The 18701-nt window shown below is 38.3% G+C and overlaps 1 protein-coding gene across 2 annotated transcripts in view; it reads left to right on the top strand.

Annotated features, from left to right (window-relative positions):
• Positions 1-12829: 12829 nt before the first annotated feature.
• The window catches only part of METTL14 (methyltransferase 14, N6-adenosine-methyltransferase subunit), a 33492-nt gene continuing 27620 nt past the window's right edge, over positions 12830-18701 (top strand). The window contains exon 1 of one of the 2 annotated variants that reach the window (XM_051965830.1): positions 12830-14168. In XM_051965830.1, the coding sequence (XP_051821790.1) occupies positions 14103-14168 (66 nt within the window). In that variant the 5' untranslated portion in view covers positions 12830-14102. The remainder of the gene's footprint in view (positions 14169-18701) is intronic. The other variant, XM_051965831.1, reaches the window with a different exon arrangement.

Here is an 18701-nt window from a genome sequence, read left to right as displayed (position 1 = left end):
TTCAACAGACAACTCAAAAGAGTAAGGTCATTCCAAGCACAAAGAATGCCCCAAACCAAGGGATATATGCATGAGATCACCTTACATGTTGTTTAAAATGCAACATTTACTTGAAGTTGGTTGAGACTCATGGAGACAAGACTAAAGCCTTTTTACAGAGGCTGATCTGTCCCAAAAAGGTAATGGGAACATTACCTGTGATTTATGACAGTTAAGGCTCAATTTATTGGTAAAGGTTCCTGATTATTTCAGGTGAACGGGACACAAACAGTCAAAACTTGTCAGGCTTTAGGTACTTTCCACTTCCATGTGATCCAGTACAACCTTCTTCTGTCTAAGTGGAGAAGAGAGCTTCCCTTAGCTGAGCCAATGCTGAATCTTTGCTGAATATCTTTTATATTACTGCTGAGGAAACATATTTTTAAATATTATTTGGCCTAAAATAATTTCATTTTGTTCTAATTCCAAGCCTGAATCATCAGACCAGAATGAGTCAGGCCCTGCCCAGAACATTTGATGTGACCAACAAAGTTGTTAAAGAATGACTTTGTGGATGATCTCATGGTCAACATGGGAAAGAATGATATGGAAAGAAGGGCAAAACATACAAAAGGACGCCTGATGAAAACCTGCTCCCATATGGATTTTTGGCTATTCCTCTCTGAAAGTCTTTTCAATGGGACTGCCCTGATGGAACTGGTCTGTTGAATGCTTAAGGAAGTTGGGTAGGAGATCAGAGATACTACTACGGCTAATATTCCCTGGCTATTGCTGAGAGTAATAGAAAACTGAATTGCCAACATAAGGAAATGAAAACTGGGAACCTGACCGGTTTATAAAAGTCTTACTACATGGAGCAGAAGGAGGGGAGTGACTTTCTGCATAGGAGGGCAGGGGGAGAGTATATTTTTACCACCAGGAATCTTGGGAAGTTAAAGGATGAATTTAAATAACAATCTGAGAAGCCACAAAAATAATAGCTGGTAGGGACATTGTAGTTTAGGGATCTCAGATGAGATTTACTTTTGAAAAGTGAAATTGGTAAGAACAGCCAGATGAGGACCCTTTTAGGTAGCTGAGATGGAGAATTGTGCATTCTTAGCTCAATAGAGATGAATTCCTTTTGAAATTAGTTATACAATGTAGATCTTTCGAAAAGGAGGTGTCCCCACTCTATTTCACATACACTCAAAAGATAGATTTAGTGGCCTGGCTTTGTGCTGCTTCATCAAATCATCTTCCCCCTATTCCTTATAAACAGGCTACTTGGGAAATTTGATTTCAAGCTGGGGACAGATGCAGTAGCTGCCTGCAGACAACGAAGTGAGGCACAGCACCAGCTTTCTGTCTCCTTAAACTTTCTATGATGTTTGACACAGTTGAAGCCTTTATTTTTCATTTTCTTTTTTGACTCCCATTACTCTATGTTAGTCTAAGTCTCCTGTATCTTTAACTATCCCGTTTTTGTTTATTTCACTAATTCCTCATCTTTTTCCAACTTGCTTGTTCCATGCTTGCCCCCCAAGATTCTATCTTTCATTGTACCCTTTGTTTTTCTCCATTTACCTTGGCAATCTAATCTATTCCCATGAATTCAATATATATAAATCCCAAGTCTATAGATTTAGTTATAACTACTCTCTCAAATTTCAACCCTAGAATCCTGCCTGGATATCTGGCTGGCATCTCAAACTTAATACTTTATGTCCAAGATGACATTAATTTCCCCCCTAAAAACAAAGACATTATCCCTCCAATTAACTTCTTTATTACTATTGATGATACTGTAACAGGTATTTGAACAGTTCCAGATGAATTTGGCAGACATGGCAGGATGTTCGAATACTAGCTAAACATCCTGAGAAATGTAGTCCCATTTGCAACTTTTTCTTCCCGGAGGGCATAATAGAAATTATGTTGGACACCTTAGAATTGAAGAGTGAGTGGGAAGAAACAGATGGGGAGAGAGGAGAGAAAGAAAGAGAGAGAGAGAGAGAGAGAGAGAGAGAGAGAGAGAGAGAGAGACAGAGACAGAGACAGAGACAGAGAGACAGAGACAGACAGAGACAGAGAGAATTGGGAAAGAGTGAATCTTAAGCAGCCAAAATGAGTGGTTGATTCTTGTACCCCTGCAGTATGGGAAAGCAAGAAGATAGAATGGCTCAAAAATGACAGGCTACTAACAAAATGAGAATTTTATTTCTCAAGAGGAGAATGGCAATGTAATGTTGAGAGACAGCAGACAATGGATGAATAGAAATAGATTTGAGGGCACCCAGGCTCCCCAGTGGCATCTTCATCTGCTATAATAGCATGGGAATATAAATCTCTTAAGTCTAGAACTTTGCCTGTAGCCATGAATCCAGGAAGCTAAGGGAGGTAGAATCTTCTTTCTTCTAATCTCTCTATCCTATTACCCCACTGTCATGTCAAATGGATATTTAAAGCTAATGCCCTCCCTTAAGTTTTTTTTTTAATTTAATATTTTATTTTCCCCTAATTACATGCAATAACAATTTTCAACATTCATTATTTTTAAAACTGAATTTCACATTCTCTCCCTTCCTTCCCAACTCCATCACTGAGAAAGCAAGCCATTTTATATAAATTATTAAGAATTTTAAAAACCACAATATTTTAAGTCTGTTTTCTCTAGCTAAATGGTAGGATTAATTCCAATTGTTGTTTGTTTATGTCTTTAATTATATGCCAAGTATGCAAGCAGTGCAGTCTCTGAGGGAGTGTAGGGCATAAAATATAATTAGCTAGATATCTCTTTTTCAGCTTGGTGGTTTAGATATCACTTCAGAATTTACAAACTGATATTGATTTCTCTATCTATATTATTAACTCTATTGCTCTCCTCAGAGAAAGAACCTTTGACCTCTGGGCCTTTTCTTTCTGATCCTTTGACTAAGTGGATCTGTTTTTCATGGTCCTTATAATTATAGAGAGGAGAGCATGATGCGTGTAGGGCTTTGAGGCTAATATGAAGTTCTTTTCTAAATCCTTATTCAGAGAAGGGTAGGGAGGGAAGAGAGTGATAGAGAAAGTTCCACGCAGGGCCCTGCCTCTAGGCAAAAATAGCCTGGTTTGGAACGTCTTGTTTCTACCACTTTCTTAGTCTTGGTCTTGGGCTGAATTGAGTTCAGTCTCTGGCTATCCCTCTTTGCTCTCTATAGTGACACCTCGTGGTTACCTCCCTATCTCACGCATACTTCAAATTTTCAAGTTATTTCTGCTCCTTTCTGATCTCTCACCTATATTCCTACTTCTTTTGAATCCCACTTTCACAATATTACTCGTACTGCAAAGAGCCTTTATTGATTTTTCATTTAGAAAAGAAGTTTTAACCTAGGGTTTGTGAACTTAAAAGAAATCATAAATGATAGATAACTGGACCTGGCATATACTAGGCACCTAATAAATGTTTATTAATTGATTGATTTCAATGTAACTGATTTCCTTTGTAATCCCATCTAATCGATATATTTGATATAGATGTATATTATCTATTGTGTATCTATTATGTATTATGTATTTATAATCATATTCTGAGGAGGGTCCATAAGCTTTATCAGATTGCCAAAGGCTTTCATTACATAAATATATTCATGTCTTATTAATTATTAGATTAATATTTCTTTAACTTTGAATAGTGTAACAACCTTCTTAATGTTCTTCCTATCTTCATTGTGTCTCTGTTTACATTTCATCTTTCATGCTGCTACCAAAATGATCTTCTAGGGAGCAAGTCTGATCACCACATTTGGTAGATCCATATTGCTCACAGGATATCATAATAATAAGAACAATCTATAACCAGCATTTATAGAGCACATTAAAATTTGCAAAATATGTTTTGTTTCCTTTGATCTCAGTTTGGGATTTATTCTTTGTACAAGTATTCCCAGCAACTAGTATGGTGGCTGAAATATAGTAGATACTTAAAAAAATTTTATTTGACTGATTCCTAAATTCAGTTCAGGTCCCACTTTTACCAAAAAAAAAAAAAAAAAAGCTTTCCTTGCCCTCTCCATACTCTACTTGTCCAGATCCTCTCCCCTCTCCTCTCTAACTTCTTCATTGCACTTTCCACCCCCACCCTACATCCCATTCTGGACCTGTGATTATCAGTATGGAGAATTATCAGATCAGAGTCTTAAGCATTTGTGTCATGGATAGTGTCAGAGTTTCCTGGAGGCACTTCAAGGTACTGTGAATTTTCCAGAGTAAGTGAGCTAGAAGAAAGGAAATTATGTCTATGTATACCTGGAATGATCATTCCAGGCTGTAGACTTTTCTATATTTATCTCATTTTCACTTATACTACCAAGGGGACCATTTGGCACAGTTTGTTTGAGATGTAAAAAAGGCAACTAGATAGAAGAGATTGGGGGTCAATAGAAAGGTTGGTGCAAGATGGGTACATTTGAGAATTATCAGCATAAAGATGTTAATTAAATCCATTTGAGTTGTTGAGGTCACCAAATGAAGAAGTATAGAAGGAGAAGAAAAGAAAGCACAGGACAGAACCCTGAGGATTACCTATGGTTAGGGAGCATGATCTGGAGGAGAGTCCAGCAAAGGAGACAGAGAAGAGCATTCAGAGAAGTAAGAGAACAACCAGGGTCGAATGGAGTATGGAGGAAAGGGTGATCAATAGTGCCAGAGGCTGCAGAGAGGTCAAGGAGAATGAGGACTAAGAAAAGGCCATTGGATTTGGCAATCAAACTGGTTGAGGGAATTTCCTTTCTAAGGCTCTATATTTTAATGAAATCACAATCTCTATCTCTTAACCCAGCCCTCACTTTGCTAAGCTATTTAGTTATTTCAAAGTGGGTTCAAACACCATATATTTTATCAGGATACAGAAAATGGGAAAGGATCAAGGGGTAGTTCAATAGTCACATGTGACTGAAGAGACTACTACTAAGAAAATAAAATTACTTGTCCAGAGTCACACAGGTACTAAATGGCAGTTTGTTGCCTTCAAAACCAGTGATCTTCTCATAATGGAATGGTATCTTTTTGATGAGGAAACAAGAGATATGAAATGAGTAGCCCCAAATCGGTGAATTAATTCTTGTATGAGCATGGACACACATACTTGTTTTTAGATTCAGGAAACAAAAACTTGATTTACATTTAAAAATCAGAGTACTTGTCTGGAAAATCAAAGGTAATTTCTCAGTTGAATAAATTCTTACTCTCCTACTTATAGCATCATTATTGGTTATAACAATAGTCTGTATTAGGATTTTATAAAAGTGTGATTGGGACCCCTGGCATCCCTAAGAACATTTCTGGAAAACGGAGAGATTAAATACTACTTTCATAACAATACTAAAATATTTTAATTTTCAACATGGTAAATACCAGTGGATATTACCAACATAAAAGCCCTTCAAGATCCTCAATAATTTTTACAGTGTAAAGGGGTTCTGAGACCAAACAAGTTTGAGATCCACTGGCCTAAAGAAAAAAAAAGATCATCCTTCTCTCTCATAACGTTTTCCTATATGATTTGGCTCACACAGCTGATGTCAAGGAAGCTATAGGTAAAATACATAAGTACTGGCAGAAAATGAGTTTGAAATTCGATTTGTGACAGCTGGGAAAACATACTTTTAACAAAAACCCTTTTTAGTTTCTCTAGAAGTATTAAATAATATTCTTCCAATCTAAAACCCTTTCTAGATTTTTTGCTTTAAAAAGGTAGGAAGAACAAAAGCTATGACTTTTCCTTTGAAGGAAATAAGGAGGATGATCAAACTTAAAACTCTTATCTAGATGTGGTTTGCCTTGCTACTAAAGTGGTTGGTGCCATGTCTCACTTAAAGACTGTCTGCTTTTGAAATTCAAGGTTAAAATATTGATCACAGAAAAGAACCCTTTTAAGACAAAGTGGTCTAGGAAGGAAAATAGCAGTAATTATTATGCAATATTAACCCTAAACTTTCTCCCCCTGACCATATTATAATCGTTTTCTTGTTCAGAATTCTTATGAATTAAATCTTCTTCATACAGAGAATCATGTTGAAAATCAATGGGGATTCTGCCTGTTTAGACATCTTTCTTTAGTTCCAAGCTTGAAATAGCTTGGCTACAGATTAATATTAAATTCAATAAAATGAGATTTGGATGAGTTGAGTCTGAAGTGCAAAATACATTCTTACTATTGTTTTCCTTTGAAACAGCTAAAATAACACATCCATTTCTTCATTCCCAGTGTTTCTTTAAGTGCCATATGTACAGTCAACAAAGAGTAGTACTCCCTATGCAATCTCTCTATTTTAAAAGATGGATGTCTGGTCTGCTTGTCTTTCTGCTAGAGATTCCATTAAGCTCTATTAAAAAATCATTTTCTATTTATACTGTGGCCTTATCCTCTTATGTCTAAAATGCACATTCCAGTAATACCATTTAAAAATCTATTCTGGAGACAATTTTGTACACTATCTATAGATAGCATTCCTTTTAGACCCAGCCAACATATAACACCATAAGTTGATGTGTGGAAAATGATTCTCTAGATTTCTCTAATATCTCAAATGCTGGAGTGCTATACTTTGATCCTGTCATTAACTCTATCCTCCCTACCAGAATCACTCTGAACATGGGGAAAGGGAAAGTGAGGAAAGAAGAAAGAAGGAGGAAGTATCTCCATTTAGACTGAAGACAGCCATCTCAACCTTTTTCTACATCAAACAGCTAGGAAGATTTTGTTTGATTTTGTTGCCACCAACAAGATGAAGATTTGTAAAGTTCTTAGGAGGAGATTAATGATCTGGAAAGTAAGAAATGATATGGGCCTGGCCTGTGGCAGAGTGAGACAGTTCTTGGGAATCTTGCCTGAGAGGAGCCAAGCCAGGGCTTCATCAAGTATCTTTGCCTACCAGACAGCAGACACAGGCAGAGACCAGCAAACCAAGGTTATCTGAAACACAGGTTTGATCATCTCAATCTGGTTGTAGATGGATTACTCTGAGCTGTTTTTTTTTTTTTAAGTCTTAGAGGAACTTCTTTCTTTATAGAGGGAGACAGGTTTGTTGATGTAAATACAACATCAAAAAGATCAGGATTTGCTATTGACTGGTCTGAATGCAGATGTATTCTCTGGGCTATTTTGTAAGTCTTGGAGCTCCTCTCTCTCTCTCTCTCTCTCTCTCTCTCTCTTTTTTTTTTTAAAAATAACTTTTTATTGACAGAACCCATGCCAGGCTAATTTTTTACAGCATTATCCCTTGCACTCACTTCTGTTCTGATTTTTCCCCTCCCACCCTCTACCCCCTCCCCAAAGGCAAGCAGTCCTTTACATGTTAAATAGGGTACAGGATATCCTAGATACAATATATGTGTGCAGAACCAAACAGTTTTCTTGTTGCACAGAGAGAATTGGATTCAGAAGGTATAAATAACCCGGGAAGAAAAACAAAAATGCAAGCAGTTTATATTCATTTCCCAGTGTTCTTTCTTTGGGTGTAGCTGCTTCTGTCCATCCTTGATCAATTGAAATGGAGCTCCTGGAGAAAAGGTTTGTCTGTTGGTCTAAATTCAGCATCAAAGAGATTAGGCTTGCCATTGACTATTCTGAGTAATAAAGACTGGGATGTGAGCCAAGTAGATAGAAAACAATGACAGGTCTCCTTAGCTGTCTTTTTTTCTTGGTTTTAAATTCATTTGTATACCAAGGCAGAGAAGACCTGGAAGTCCCTAGGAGAATCTAATTCTAAAATAAATAAATATCTACTTTAGATCTAAATTAGGTGGTACAGAGAGGACTTGTAAGAATATCCAAGTTCAAATCCTGCCTCAAACATTTACTAATTCTGTAAAATGAGTATAAAAAGAGATAACATGTATAAATTGCTTTGTAAATCTTAAAGCTTAGCTGTATAAATGATAAATATTATTTTGGGGGAGACAGGTGGAGTAGTGATTAGAGCATTAGGCCTGAAGTCAGGTCTGGAGCACTGAACAAGTCACTTAACTCTATTTATCTGTATCCTCATCTATAAAATGAGTTGGAGAAGGAAATGCCAAACCATTCCAGTAACCCTCAAATGGGATTACAAAGAGTCTGACATGATTGGATAATAACTGAAAAAAAAACTTTATCAGATGATGAAGTGGTTTGTAGGATTACATTTTACCTTTCATTTCTACCTGGTATTGACTCCCTCAAAAATGTATGTCCTTTGGCATGCCAAATGAGACTCTTGAGCTTTTTCTTGGTGGAAGGTCTTTCCAATGCAAAAACTTTCCTTGTCATTCATGGGATCATTGAACTTTTGGATTTCTCAAACCCAAAAAAATCAACTCTAGGCCTAGGTTTATGTTCCTTGAGAATGATAGGGTAAGCACCACCCCTGAAGTCAGGAGAACTTGAGTTTAAATTTGGCCTCAGACATTTAACACTTGATAGCTGTGTGATCCTGGGAAAGTCACTTAATTCTAATTACTTTGGAGGGGGGGCGGAGGGGGGGAAAAGAGAGAGAAAGAGAGAGAGAGAGAGAGAGAGAGAGAGAGAGAGAGAGAGGAAGAAAGAGAGGGAGAAAGGGAGGGAGAAGAAGAAGGAGAGGGAGAGGAAGAGAAGGAGAGGGAGAGAATGAAAGAATGATAGCCATCCAGGTACTTAGGAAAGGAAATAAAAAATAGAAAACACCAGGGGGGTTCAGGCACAAGCTCACCTCAATGAGAACATCCTCTATGTGAGAATAGATATAGTATTCGGTGAGGGGAAAGGTACAACCCACCCTCCTTGCCCCTTAATGAAAAGTCTAGAAATAAAAGGATCTTCTCCTCTATTTGGATTAGATATATACATTTATAACTATAAACATAATACATACAAAATAAATATGAGGTAGTTTAGGAAGGAAAGGTACTAGAAGATGGAAGCTATTTACAGAGAAGGGTGCTCAAGTTGAATTTTGAAAGCAGTATGAGGTAGAGGTCAAAAATGGCTGCATTTCAGGTGATTCCATGCAAAAGCATGGAAAGAGATAGAATACTGTAAGGAATAACAAGCAATAAGGTTGAACTATAGAATGCAGAGAGGAGAATAAAACATATAAGAAGTCTAGAAAGATGAATATTCCTGATACTGTGTGAAGTGAGAAGAACCAAACATTATACATAGTAACAGCAAGATTAAGTAATGATCAACTATGATAGATATATAGCTATTCTCAGCAATGTAGTGATCCAAGACAGTTCTAATAGATTCATGATGGAAAATGCTATCCACATCCAGAGAAAGAACTATGCAGACTGAATGTGGATCAAAGCATAGCGTTTTCACTTTTTTGTTAGATTTTTGTTTTTCAGGTTTTTCCTTTTGGTCTGATTTTTCTTGCACAAAATGACAAATATGGAAATATGTTTTAAAGTATTGTATATGTATAACCTATATTAGATTGTTTGCTGTCTTGGGAAGAGGAGAAGGGGAGGGGAGAAAAAATTTGGAACACAAAATCTTTTTCAGAAATAAATGTTGAAAACTATATTTGGAAGTATTTAGAAAATAAAATATTGAGGTGGAAAAGAAAGATGGGTTTTCCCTAGTATTTACCTCCAACCAGCAGTTGTTCTAGTTACAAAAATTACTAGCTATGGCTTTGGCTACATTATTGAGATCATGGAGTCATTGAAATGTAAAAGTGAATGAGGAAATGTAAGTATAGACACAAAAAAAGGAATCTACCAACCTTCAATCCAAATTAGAGCTTTTGGTTCACTTTCTATTATCTATCATTCTCCATTCAACTTTGATTTGTTGACTATCTAAATGGTCCCTTCTTCATATTCTCGTCATCAGTCCATGCCAGGCATCCCTTTTTCCTCTGTACATCAAATGAAATTTGGGTTCTCTCCCCACCTCTTTCAACCCATCTTTATACTGTTGCCAAAATAACCTTCCTCCCACAACATGGTGCTCTGCTATCCTTATTGATGACTACCTCTCTCAGAGCATTATTTTTACACTTTTAGCTCCCTCAGACCTCAGAAATCAAAACCCTTATCAGGGATATTGATCCAAACATTTTTCCAGTATCCTATATTTCTAGTTGAACATATTTGCTATTTGATCAGGGCAAAAACTTTTCAATCTAATACGATCAAAATAGTGTGTAATGTGTGTATGGTTTTTGATTAAGAATTCTTCTTCTTCTTTTTTTTAAATCACTTGTATTTCTTTTTTTTTAAATAACTTTTTATTGACAGAACCCATGCCAGGGTAATTTTTTACAGCATTATCCCTTGCATTCACTTCTGTTCCGATTTTTCCCCTCCCTCCCTCCACCCCCTCCTCCAGATGGCAAGCAGTCCTTTACATGTTGAATACATTACAGATACAATATATGTATGCAGAACCGAACAGTTTTCTTGTTACACAGGGAGAATTGAATTCAGAAGGTATAAATAATCCAGGAAGAAAAACAAAAATGCAAGCAGTTTATATTCATTTCCCAGTGTTTTTTCTTTGGGTGTAGCTGCTTCTGTCCATCTTTGATCAATTGAAACTGAATTAGCTCTCTTTATCGAAGAGATCCGCTTCCATCAGAATACATCCTCAAACAGTATCATTGTTGAGGTATATAATGATCTCCTGGTTCTGCTCATTTCACTTAGCATCAGTTCATGTAAGTCTCGCCAGTCCTCTCTGTATTCATCCAGTTGGTCAAGGAATTCTTTTTACCTGTAGTTGTGAAGGCTTCCTAATCTAGTTCTCTTTTCATTTTTTTTTTTTTTTTTTTTTGTGTTGTGACCTTGAATATTTAGATCATGCACGTATCTGTGTTGAGTTTTTAGTATATGGTCTATGTCGATTAGGTCATTTTTTTTTTTTTTTGGTTGAATTTCCACCAGAGTGCTTTCCACTTTCCTAGTACTTCTTGTCAAATATAGAATTCTTCCCTCAAGTAACTTATGCTCTTGGTTGTATCAGACACTAGGTAATTGAGTTCAATTTTGTCTGATTTTCCTTATGTAGCCTGTTCCAGTGATCTACTTGTCTATTTCTTAACCAGTATAAAATTGTCTTGATGATGATTGTTTTATAATATAATCTGAAGTCTTGAATTTTCCCTTTATTCTTCTTTTTTTGGTCAGTATCCTCTTGACATTTTAGGCCTATTGTTCTTCCAAATAACTATGATTTTGTCTATCTTGTATCCTGTGATAGTCTGTTATAGCATTAAATCTCTAGATTAATTTAAGCAGTATTGTCATTTTTATTATATCGGCACTTTCCAACCATGGGCAACAAACATCCATATAATTACTTTATATTTTAAAGAGTGTTTGTAATTATATTAGTATAAATCTGGAGTATACCTTGATTAATTTCCAGATATTTTATGTATGTTATTTTGAATCAGACTTTCTTTTCTATTGTTTCCTTTTGCATTTTGCAAATGCCATATTGTATAAATTCTAGGAAGTGAAGTTTCATTCCCTGAATGGGGACAATGGGGGACAATATATGCAAGGGGGACAAGAATGGAAGATGGAATATTTTATTTGGAGAACAATTAGTAGGCCAGTTTGACGAGAATACAGAGCATGAAAGGGAGTAAGGAGTATGAATTGTAGAGTTTGTATTTTGCGGGAATTAAGAAAGACTCAGAATTTCAAACCATGGCTACTAGAATGATGCAAGGAGTACAGTTGCATTTTAGATATTTTGGAGTTTGAGATGATGATGGGGTATCCAGCTGGAACTTGCTGCAAGAACAGATTTCAGGAGAAAATAGAGCTATATAGATTTTTTTTCACTTAAATTTAATTAAATCAGAATTTATTAAGCAATATTATGTGCCAAGCAATGGAGATACAACAAAGGACATTTGCCCTGAAGTCAAAAGGCAAATTGACTTAAAATCATACTTCTGATGGTCACTGATGAATGTAGATTAGGCACCAAAATGATGTGGGTTAAGTAGATACCAGATGATGGTAAGCACCAAAAGTTGGGGTTTGGTCATGTGAAGAATTCAGAATGGCCATTTTCTTTGAGAAAAGGTAGATTTATTTAGGGAGTCGGTTAAAGGCAAAATGAAGGGATACAATAGACACCAGAGTAGGAGGAGAACATATAAAAGATAAGTTCCTCAGTGGAATTCACAATTACCCTGTAGAAAGGCAACATCCCCATGAGGTTGGGGCATATCCTTAGGGCAAGATAAATCTTGAAAGGGACTTAGCACCCTAAAAGAATTAGTTAGTTGTAACGAGGAAAAGTGCATAAAGGAATTAGGGGAGATACATGCAGCATGGGAAAATGAAAACACAAAGCAAAGTGCCATGGCGGATTAACCCATGCAGCCATGGGACGGCCCAGAAGTAGATTGTATAGGGAAAATTTAACTTCAGGAACACGACTGAGATTTCTGACAGGGCATGGCAAGGTGAGACTGCTTGAGACCTTTATGGAAGGTGACTCTCAGGGGTTGTATATAACTTATATTTCAGACTGTATGACCTCCTTAGATGATGGGACCAGAGTTAAAACTGATTTCTATCAGTGTCTTCTCCCATCCTGCCTCAGGGATTTTTACCAATTCCTCTGCTAACCACACCTAACATTGAAAACCTTATCATTCACTATATCTATAAGACCTTGGAAACATTTAAACTCTCCAAGGCTGGTTTTCTTTTTTGTAAAATAAAGTTGGATCAGATAGCCGTCAAAATTTCTTCCAACTCTATGATCTTTGATGCTAAGTAAATAAAAAAATCTACAGAATATGATATATATATATATATATATATATATATATATATATATATATATATATATATATATATATATAAAATCAACTTATCCTGACTAGGATATGCTTGTTCCCCATGCCTAACCTTTACTTCTTCCTCTACTTCTCTAGACTTTCCAGGCACCTTTCAGGTCTGTTTAAGTCCTACCTACATGAAGTCTTTACAAGTTCTCCACAATCTTAGTGCCTTCTCTCTGAGATAATCTCTAATTGACCTTGAAATTAGGGTTAAAGTCTGTAAAAAATGTAGCCTATTTATTCATACAGTATTTGTTTACATGTCGTCTCTTCCAATACACTGAGGATTTTTTTTTTTTTTTTTTGGTATTCTCTTTGTTTTGAACAGGTGCATAATAGGCACTTTATGTTTATTGTCCCACTATCTACATATATGGGGGAGAAAGGATAGGAAGGAAGTAGTTAACAATTTGGGGAATCAGAAAAAGTGACGACTTGAAAGGAGCTGCAGAAATGCAGAAGTTAGGAAGATGAGTTTGGAGGCAGAACAAACTAGACCGCAGAGTAGATAGTTCCTATATCCCTCTATGTTGGATGACCCAGAAGTATCAGGATGGTAGCTGGTTGGGGGCAGGGAAAGACTTAGAGAAGGGCATTTGGAGGCCAATCCCCTCCCAGAGGAGAACTGGGGATACTGAGGCCAGAGACTGAAGGACTGGCTCAGGGTCCGCGGCTGATGAGTGCCCAAGATGGGGCTTTCAGGTTATCTGTGCTCCGAGGTCTCGGCGGAGGAGGCGTTCAACCAGTCCCCGGTTGTTTTGACCTTACGCCTGGACATCAGCAGAGAAGTCTGGGCTGGACTGTAGGCTTGGGAACTTGGAGAGCATGCTGGGTTCTATAAGAGGAATAAGGTTCCCCCAGGAAGACAGAATGGAATCACCAGCGCTGAGCCCCCGGACTGGGCAGAACCCCAGGACGGGGCGGAAGGGAAAGGACAGTTCCCGAGGTCTGCCAGAGCTACGTCTCGGGAGCGCGACCCAGAGTGAAACAAGCACGAAGAATAGGAGTGGGAAGGAACCGGAGAAGAGTTCTGGAGATCCGCGCTCCAGTCATGCCTTCTGATTGACGTCATGACGCACCCACGCAAGCATCACGCCGGCGCCGACGTGGTCGCGGGGAAGAGGCGGGACTTCCTGAGCCGGAAGCGACCCGAGAGCGTGGAGCTGAGCGGGTCGTTGGGGTAGGTCTTCGGAAAGGACGCGGGCTTAGGAGATTCAGCCTCGGGGAATTGCCTGTCGCGGAAGGAGGCTGTGCGAGTCTCCTTCGCCTCCCAGGCACAGTGCGAAAAGCGGCGGCTGGGACATGGACAGCCGTCTCCAAGAAATTCGCGAGCGGCAGAAGCTACGCCGGCAACTTCTAGCTCAGCAGGTCAGTGACGGGGCGGGGGTGCGATACTGTGCTGCCCGTACACGCGGCCGCTCCGCGCATGCCCGCCTCGCTCTCCTCGCGCATGCCCGCCTCTTCGTCCCTTTGCCTGCCTCCTCTCCCGATTGCCCGCCTCTTCCCGCTGCGCATGCTCTTCCTCCTCTTAAACCCCGCCCCTCAGTGGCTCGAGCTCCTGTCCAAGGTCCTGTGTTGGTGTTCTTGTACCCCGCCTTATCCCCGCAGCGGAGAGGGGATCTCTTCTTCCAGCATCCCCTTTCACTTCTTTCTTGCCTCCCACCGTCCCTTAAACTCCATTTCGAGGTCTCTTCCTACGGGAGCCTCAGCTCCTTCACTTCCAGAAGCCCTCCCAGGTCCTAGCTTCTTGTCTTCGGAAATCTTGATTTCTTATAGAACTCTGACTAGTCTGTTAACCCTTTGAGCCTGTTTCCGCATCTCTAAATGAGGGACAAGTGGGCATAGAGAAAAAGTCATGGACTTGGAATCCATGGGCCGTGAGATCCTGGATTTTCCTGGAGGGCAGGGACCATCTTTTACAAACTTTGTGGATTCTTAGCACTTAGCACGAAAAAACAATTGATTGCCGAGGCAAGTTAGTTGATCTCTTTAGGGCTGTAAAGAGGGAACGATGATACCTGTATCAGTCTACAGGCATGTCTTCAAGATGTGCTGGGCTCTGTGAGAGGTATCAAAGGTGTCCTCAAGTACTCCCAGAATAAATGGGAGGAGAGTGAGCGTGTTAAGCTGAGGTCCCTGCGGGAATGTCAGCTCCATAGAGAAGGAAGCTTGTGGTGGAGTTGGGTCTGGAAGGAGACCAGGCCAGGACTGAGAACAAGCTGGTCCAAAGCGGAGATGGGGCTGCATTGTCCTGTGAATTACAGTTACAGGAGGGGAAGCCTGAAAAGAGAGGTTGTAGTGCTTTTCTTTCTAGTTGGGTGTCTCAGAGAAGGTAATGCTAAGTTAGGTAACTACCATTGATGTAAAGTTTACTGTTTGCCAGATATTGTGCTAATTATTATTTCATTTAAGCTTCACAGCTTAGGTACTAAGCTAGGGTACTGCTGCTATTTTCTCAATTTTAAAAGCTTTTTTAAAAGCTGAGGGCAGACAGAGATGAAAAGAATTGCCCAGGATCTCTCTTTGACTAAAAGTCTTCCTGACTCCAGGCTCAGCACTTTCTCCACTGCACATCTAGCTGTCTTTGTTTTATAAAGTGCCTTGCAAACATTAAAAAGGCTGTGTTGTTTTTGATGTGATGAGTTTGGAAGAAGGATTTGGATTAGATGCTTTCTAAGGCCCTTTCCAATTCTGAATTTATGGCTTATGATCCCAGTCTCCATGAGTAGAGCTGCTAGGTCTTACCTGAGCTCTGTAGCCCCCCAGTTTTTACCATAGAGGCTTTGGCACATAGCAGACATTTCAGTGTTCATTGTATGCAAAGAGTTTAATCTATAATGTGGGTTGACTACCTGCTCACTCTAGGAACCCAGTTTTTCACAGTGAAGAAGCATATTGGGATTGGGGACAAATTCAGAAAAGAAGGAAAGTTTGCTCTATGTTGTTTGTTTCCCATATAGCATTTTGCATCACTTGTGATAAAGTTATTACAGGCAAAAGATGTTATAAGTGTTGGAGTGTTGACTATTTTACTGAGCATTCTCACCAGGACAACTTTGTGAGATTGGTAGATAACCCAATGTCTTCTGACATCTATACCAGTGCTTTGTACTAAGTCATTGACTCATAAATGAATAAATAAAGTGATGGTAGAACATACTTCCTTTTAGATGCTGGAACTTCATGCAGGCAGAAAAATCCAATAGCTTCTTCCATCTTCCAGCCCTCACTAACATCACTGCTTCCTTTGCCACCCTTTTCAGTATTGTCTGTATTTTCTCTCATACAAATGGCCAGTGTGCCTGCCTCGAGTCTCTTTTCACTCTAATCCATCTTCCATTCAGTTTAGTTACCAAAGTGATTTTCTTGTTTCTTTTTTCCTTTCCCCTTCCCCTCTCTCTCCCCTCCCCTCTTTCTCTCCCTCCCTCCTTTTCTTCCTTCCTTTCTTTTTTATTTTCAAAACATGCATAGATAATTTTCAACATTTACCCTTGCAAAATTTTGTATTCCAAATTTTTTTCCCTTCCCTTTCCCCCAACCCCTTTCCTAGAAGGCAAGTAATTCTATATATGTTAAACATGCATAGATAATTTTCAACATTTACCCTTGCAAAATTTTGTATTCCAAATTTTTTTCCCTTCCCTTTCCTTCACCCCCTTTTCTAGAAGGCAAGTAATTCTATATATGTTAAATATGTGCAAGTCTTCTGAAGTGATTTTCTTAAAGCACAGGTTCACATTCCTTTCTCAGGAAACTCCAGTGACTCCCTATGGAGTCCAGGATCAAATGCAAAATGGTCTGTTTGATATTCAAAACCAAGCCCTTCACCACCTAATCTCCTTCTACCTTACTCCTCAACACCGTACTCTTTTTTTTTTTTTTAATTTAAAGTAATAGCTTTTATTTTCAAACTACATGTATGGATATTTTTCAACATTCACCTATGCAAAACCTTATGTTCCAAATTTTTCTCCCTCTCTTCCTCCACTCCCTTTCCTAAAAAGCAAGTAATCAAATTATATTAAATTTGTACAATTCTTTTAGACATATGTCCACATTTATTGCACAACAAAAATCAAATCAAAAAAGGAAAAAAAAATGTACTCTTAAAAAAAAAAAAAAGATTTAGTATTTTATTTTTCCCCAAGTACTTGGAGAGATAGTTTTTGATATTCATTTTTAAAACTTTGACTTCCATATTCTCTCCTTTCCACCCCTCTTTCCTCTTCCTTCGAGCTCCTAAATGAGAAGGAAAGCAATTTCTTGTTAAGCTATTTGTATTCTTGATCCAATGACACTGGCTTTCAGGCTGTCCCACAACTGAACATTTCACCACTTACCTCTGGGCATTCTCTCAGGGTATCTTCTAGCCTGAAGTGCTTTTCCTCCTTCCATCTGATTCCAGACCACTGTGACTTCCTTTTAAGTTCCAACTAAAATCTTACCTTTTCAAGTTGAAGATATAGGTATAGATACCAGATAGTGAGGTGCTTTTTCAAGCTAAATTACCAAGCATTCTAATTTGACTGTAGAGAGCACAGCTCTGTTGGGTCAGTTGTTCAAGTGTTAAATGTATACTTGCCAAAAAGATTATTTGATGGAGAACTCATATAGTCAAGCTCTCACAAAGTGGTCAGAAAAAGTGATACAAGGACACATTCAAGGTCTCTCTTAAGAACTTTAGAATGGTATGACATGGGAGGCACTGGCACAGGACTGCCCAGCAAGACATGTCCTCATTAGAGAAGGTATTATGTTCTATGAGTAAAACAAAATTGAATTAGCTCAGAAGAAATGAGAGATGCACCAAAGTAAGAGAAGCCATCCCAAATCCGAGCTCACATTGATCTGATTAGCCATAGCCAGACACACTAGAACTCGACTCTTAACATGGCGTTGTCATTTTGGTCCTCTTTAGGAACTGAAGGACACTAACCAACTAAACAATCAAAATTCTACTTTCTACTGGAAAAGCCTTCTGTAATCCCTCCTAATTCCAGTGCCTTCCCTATGCTGATTATTTCTTGTTTAATCTGTATATAATTTATTTTTACATATCTGTTTGCTTGTCTCCTATATTAGATTGTGAGCTCTTTGAGGTCAGGAACTGTCTTTTGCCTTTTTTTTTTCTTTGATATTTCCAGGTCTTAGCACAGTAGTAGGTGTTTAATGAATGATTATTAACTTACAGACTTTCTGACACTTCTTTGTAAGGAATTTCTCTGCTTTTAAGATTGGCCCTGTGCAGATTTGCTCTCCAGTCCAGACTCTGATGGCTGTTGCTGACACTCACGATACTCTCCTTCTTCCATGTTGTCAGTTTCTAGCTCACAGCCTTTTGCTTCTCCATGAGGCCTCTTAGAGATAGAATTACTTATGTGAGAGTGATCAAGAAACCATTCTCAGATTAAACTATATTTAAAGCATTCGCAGTGGATTGATTGAGAAAGAAAGGATTTACATGTTGTCCAGATAACCAGAGGGTGGAGACAATCAAGATTCTTCCTCTGGCGTCTTATCTTTAAAAAAAAAAAAATTATAATAGCTTTTTATTTTTTAAAATACATGCAAAGATAGTTTTCAATATTCATCCTTGTAAAACCTTGTGTTCTAAAATTTTCTCTCACCCCCTCCCTAGACAAAGAATCCAATATAGGTTAAACATGTAATTCTTATGAACATATTTCCACATTTAACATGCTATACAAGAAAAATCAGATCAAAAGGGGAAGGAAAAAAAAAGAGCAATGAAATAACAACAAAGTGAAAATATTATGCTTCAATCCACATTCAGTTTCTATTGTTCTCTCTCTGGAAGCGGATGGTACTTTCCATCCCAAGTCTATTGGAATTGCCCCGAGTCACCTCATCATTGAGAAGAGTCAAGTCTTATCTCCATTG

This window comes from Antechinus flavipes, chromosome 6 (assembly GCF_016432865.1).
Source record: "Antechinus flavipes isolate AdamAnt ecotype Samford, QLD, Australia chromosome 6, AdamAnt_v2, whole genome shotgun sequence".
NCBI classification, from domain to species: domain Eukaryota; kingdom Metazoa; phylum Chordata; class Mammalia; order Dasyuromorphia; family Dasyuridae; genus Antechinus; species Antechinus flavipes.
Note: the sequence above shows the minus strand (reverse complement) of the source record. Positions and strands in the feature narration are given on the sequence as shown.